The 4,820-nt window shown below is 47.9% G+C and overlaps 1 protein-coding gene across 1 annotated transcript; it reads left to right on the top strand.

Annotated features, from left to right (window-relative positions):
* The first annotated feature begins 246 nt into the window (after nucleotides 1-246).
* Nucleotides 247-4,597, top strand: LOC123444398 (dynamin-related protein 5A). The gene is made up of 8 exons (XM_045121098.1): nucleotides 247-709; nucleotides 839-1,030; nucleotides 1,129-1,335; nucleotides 1,525-1,953; nucleotides 2,057-2,284; nucleotides 2,361-2,556; nucleotides 2,959-3,610; nucleotides 4,095-4,597. The coding sequence occupies exons 1-8, from the start codon at nucleotides 335-337 to the stop codon at nucleotides 4,279-4,281; spliced, it is 2,466 nt and encodes an 821-aa protein (XP_044977033.1). The 5' UTR covers nucleotides 247-334; the 3' UTR covers nucleotides 4,282-4,597.
* Nucleotides 4,598-4,820: the final 223 nt, after the last annotated feature.

Raw genomic sequence — 4,820 nt, 5'->3', positions numbered from 1 at the left:
TGTACGGTGTCCTGATTTAGGGATCGGCGTTGAGATTAGGGAGTAATAGTTCTTTGTGGGCTACTGGGCTTGTACCTTGAATACACAAGTCCACTTTCAACGGTTGGATGGGCTGGACCCGTGACCTCGATGCGATCAGGAGGGAGGAGCCGAGGAGGCGTCGAAGACACGATTCGAGATCGGCCCATCTCCTGTATAATATAAAGAAATATCACGATCCCAAACGGCTCTCGCTGTCTCGCACTACAGCCTGTACTCTGCAACCCTTTCCCACACCTCTCCGGCATTTCAAATTCAAACCCCGCCGTCTCCGCTTCCACTGGCTCCCCCACCCATGGCGACCAACGCCCTCCTCTCTCCGGCGGCGGGCAGGACGCCGAACCCCAAGGCCACCCCTTCCCCGTCCGCCCGCCGAACCGTGGCGGATTCGGCCTCGGCCGCGGCGGCGGCGGCCGCCGCCGCGTCGGACACCAAGGCCCGGTTCGAGGCCTACAACCGGCTGCAGGCGGCGGCCGTGGCGTTCGGGGAGAAGCTCCCGATTCCGGAGATAGTGGCGATAGGGGGCCAGTCGGACGGCAAGAGCTCGCTCCTGGAGGCGCTCCTCGGCTTCCGCTTCAACGTCCGGGAGGTCGAGATGGGCACCCGCCGCCCCCTCGTCCTCCAGATGGTCCACGACCCCACCGCCCTCGATCCCCGCTGCCGCTTCCAGGTGCGTGCACTGCCCCGCTTCACCTCTTCTAGGGTTTCCCCCCCTTCGTTCCCCTCACAGATCGAGTCTGGTGCTCCTGGTAAACGCGTGCGAGCGGCTGATTAGCGTGGGTTGTGCGGCGCATCGCAGGAGGAGGACTCGGAGGAGTACGGCCACCCCATGGTGCAGGCCGCGGCCATAGCCGACCTCATCAAGCAGCGCACCGAGTCGCACCTACGGACGATCAAGGCCGCCGTCTCGCCCAAGCCCATCGTCATGAGGGCCGAGTACGCGCACTGCCCCAACCTCACCATCATCGACACCCCAGGTTTCGTGCTTAAGGTAGGCAGCGGTGAATTGTGGGCTTCCACTTCCCAACAAAGTGCAGTGGTTGTTTGGTCTGTTTGTCAGCTGGTTGATGGAATTCCTGACCGCTGTAGGCCAAGAAAGGTGAGCCGGAGAGGACGCCTGAGGAGATCCTGTCGATGGTGAAGACACTAGCGAGCCCGCCCCACCGCCTCATTCTGTTCCTCCAGCAGAGCAGCGTCGAGTGGTGCTCTTCGCTCTGGCTCGATGCAATCAGAGAGATCGATCCCACTTTCAGGCGCACCATGATAGTCATCTCCAAGTTTGACAACCGACTCAAGGTATGCTTGCCAGCCTGCAGAACAATCAGTACACTGTGAGGTTCAATAGCTTCTTCACTGTAAATTGTGAAATGAAATTGGTACTGTGTCTTATGATGTTGTCGCCTATTTTGATCATTTCAAGGAATTTACTGAAATGAAATTGGTATCGTGTCTTACGATATTGTTGCCTGTTTTGATCATTTCAAGGAATTTACCGAAAGGTGGGAGGTCGATAGCTACCTGAGCGCAAGCGGTTACCTTGGGGACAATATCCACCCATTCTTTGTGGCTCTTCCAAAGGACCGAGGAACCATCTCCAATGACGAGTTCCGGCGGCAAATATGTCAGGTAGATATTGATGTGCTGCGACACTTGCGTGATGGTGTGAAAGGGGGTTTCAATGAAGACAAGTTTGCTCCGTACATTGGGTTTAGCTGCCTCAGGAAGTATCTGGAGTCTGAACTTCAGAAGAGGTACAAAGAAGCAGCTCCAGCCACCCTAGCATTGTTGGAGCAGAGATGCAGTGATGTCTCGATGGACCTATCCAGACTGGACTCCAAACTGCAAGCAACCTCTGACGTCTCTCAGCTGAGAAGATCGGCAATGCTTCATGCTGCTTCTATCTGCACCCATTTGGTATGTAAACAAAGCACAATCTGTCCTTGCATAACATTTCTTTGTAATTAGGTTGCTATTTTTTGTACTGGAGCTAACTGGCACTATATTTTTTGTATGGAAGCGTGCATTACTTGATGGAGCAGCTGATCCAGCCCCAGAGGTGTGGGGGAAAACTACTGAAGAGGAGCAAATTCACAGTGGTATTAACAGCTGGCCTGGCACCAGTGTTCCTGTAAAACCTCCCAACTCCAGCCTTAAGCTGTATGGTGGTGCGGCTTTTGAGAGAGTAATGCACGAATTCCGCTGTGCGACATATTCCATGGAGTGCCCACAGGTGTCAAGAGAGAAGGTACAATTTAGATTGGAAGTTTGTAGGTACATCATTTTGAGTAAGTTAGCTGAAATTGGGATGTTGGTGTCATCAGGTTGCGAACATATTACTTGCCCATGCTGGAAGAGGTGGAAGCAGTGGGATGACTGAGGCAGCTGCTGAGATAGCACGCGCGGCTGCACGATCATGGCTTGCTCCTCTTACTGAAACTGCATGTGATCGGCTTGCATTTGTCCTGCAAAGCTTATTTGACCTTGCAATGGAGCGCAGTCGCACTGATGATTCAAGATGTAAGACTTGGCATTTTTATTTTGCTGGGGTTCATCTTGCTTCTAGCCTTATTTAGTAGTCCAATTATTATTGTGTAGTACTTTTTCTAGTGACACAAGGGAACTGCCAATGGAATTTTCCAAACCAAATGCGTGCCATTAAGTGTTTGGATCCGTTAACTTTAGACACATGTTTTTCCTATTACTGTTGATCTCTTATATTCATACTACTGTGTATATGCGCATCTTACTTTTTTAAAAGCTTAAAGGACATATCATCAGTTTTGTCTTTTGTTCTCTTATTACCTCCATCATTCCACTGGAATACAACTAGGGGCATTGCATACTTTTAGGAGTCCTTGAAGTACATCAGGATCAATTTGCTAAACGGTTCTTGTGATTTCACCTTTTTTTCCCTACCAGATCAAAATGTTGAAAATATGGATGGATATGTTGGCTTCCTTGCTGCTCTCCGGTGCTCATATTATAAGTTTGTCAAGGATTTGTCCAAGCAGTGCAAGCAGATAGTAAGACATCACCTTGATTCAGTCACGAGCCCCTACTCCCATATTTGTTATGAGAGCGACTTTCTCGGTGGCGTTGGATCTGTAGCAAACACCCTTCACAGGTTTAATCAGTTCACTGGAGTTGCATCTTTTGACCTATCAGACAGTGGATCACTGGAGGAAGGCCAGGAGAATCTACCACCAAGAGATGAGCAACATATGACTCCACCTGCTAAAGCAAATGAGAGGGAAGTTCTGAAAGAAAGCCAGCTGACGGTTCCTGAGACACCTTCTCCTGATCTGCCGGCTGATATACACGGTGGTAAGAAGAAAGACCATGGAAATATGAATGACGGCGGGGCAAGGAAAAGACACGCAAGGATGGCAGCATATGCAAACAGGGGTCACCATAACAATGTGACCGTTGGTGGCGATGATCTGGTCTCAAGGTCAGGGTCATCGTACTCCAGCATATGCTCAATATCTGCTCAGTACTTTGCCAAAATGCGAGAAGTCCTGATTGAAAGGAATGTTCCATCTGCATTGAACTCTGGATTCTTAACACCATGGTATGTTTAAACTTATAGGCTGTAGCTGTATTGCACATTTTTCTTTCTGCTTGTTTAGCCTGGAAGTGAACTGTGGCATCTAAATTTGTAGTTCATGCCTAAGTTAGCACATCTGCTGAGTAGTCACAGACTGAAAAAACAAGCAGTTCCTTTAAAGTTTTGTAAATAGACGAGCACAAACTCAACGAGCAATCTAAGTTGGCACATATATGAAAGACACTTCCACTAGGCAGAAATTCTATATGTTCATTCTCAACAAAACCATCTGAATCACTATGATGCAGTTATAAATATGAACTGAATGTGCTTTGGTTGCTAGTGCATGTTGAATACTCCCTCCGTTCCTACATATAAATCTTTTTAGAGATTTCACTATGAACTATATACGGTTGTATATAGGCATACTTTAAAGTATGAATTCACTCATTTTACTGTGTGTGAAGTTATTATTTTCTAATACTTTTGCTCTACTGATGCAATGAAGCCGCGAAAGGTTGTTTTTAGCACTTGGATTCGAGCTGTTTGCTGTAAATGATGAGAAGTTCATGGACATGTTCGTGTCTCCCGGCGCAGTTGATTGTATCCAGAATGAGCGCCAGTCTCTGCTGAAACGTCAAAAGATTTTGCTGTCCTGTTTAAGCGAGTTCAAGAACATCTCGCGGACGCTGTGATGAAGATCTGTCCGGCGCTTCTTCCACTGGCATGTATTTCATGAGCTTCAGGGTATTCCCTACAATACAACATAGTTATTAATGGTTGTTTTATTGTTGTTGCGCATCCTTCTAAGCCTCCATGCCCCTCAACGCAGGCTGTTCTTTGTATTCTCTGTCTCCATGCCCCTTAACGCAGGCTGTTCTTTGTATTCTCTGTATGTCAAATCCCGTATTGACAATTTGTGTGCTACTTGGCATTTGTTGAACATGTATGTTATCCCTATCAGATATTGGGGCTATATAAGTCGTCTATAAAGTTGCAACTTGGATTTTACGATCTCGGATCTCACCAGCTGTGCACAACTCCTGTATAATATGCCCATTTTATTTCAAGATACAGCACCGTTTGTATGTTAGGGCCAAATCTGTATTTTATGCTCATCATGTGGTCTGGTTGGACTGTTTCCCATTTTGGTTTTAATATGAGATTAGTTGAGCATGAATGAACCACTGGACCGGTTCAACATATTTGGCCACGATGCAAAAGTGTTTAGATG

Source organism: Hordeum vulgare, chromosome 3H (genome assembly GCF_904849725.1).
Source record: "Hordeum vulgare subsp. vulgare chromosome 3H, MorexV3_pseudomolecules_assembly, whole genome shotgun sequence".
NCBI classification, from domain to species: domain Eukaryota; kingdom Viridiplantae; phylum Streptophyta; class Magnoliopsida; order Poales; family Poaceae; genus Hordeum; species Hordeum vulgare.
This window is presented reverse-complemented; position numbering and strand designations above follow the sequence as displayed.

What these genes read in the sequence shown, in the direction of transcription:
- LOC123444398 (XM_045121098.1), top strand. Translation starts at nt 335, where the DNA reads ATGGCGACCAACGCCCTCCTCTCTCCGGCGGCGGGCAGGACGCCGAAC. An exon ending in CTTCTATCTGCACCCATTTG is followed by an intron (nt 1,954 to 2,056) that starts GTATGTAAACAA and finishes TTTGTATGGAAG; the next exon opens with CGTGCATTACTTGATGGAGC. An exon ending in CACAGGTGTCAAGAGAGAAG is followed by an intron (nt 2,285 to 2,360) that starts GTACAATTTAGA and finishes TGGTGTCATCAG; the next exon opens with GTTGCGAACATATTACTTGC.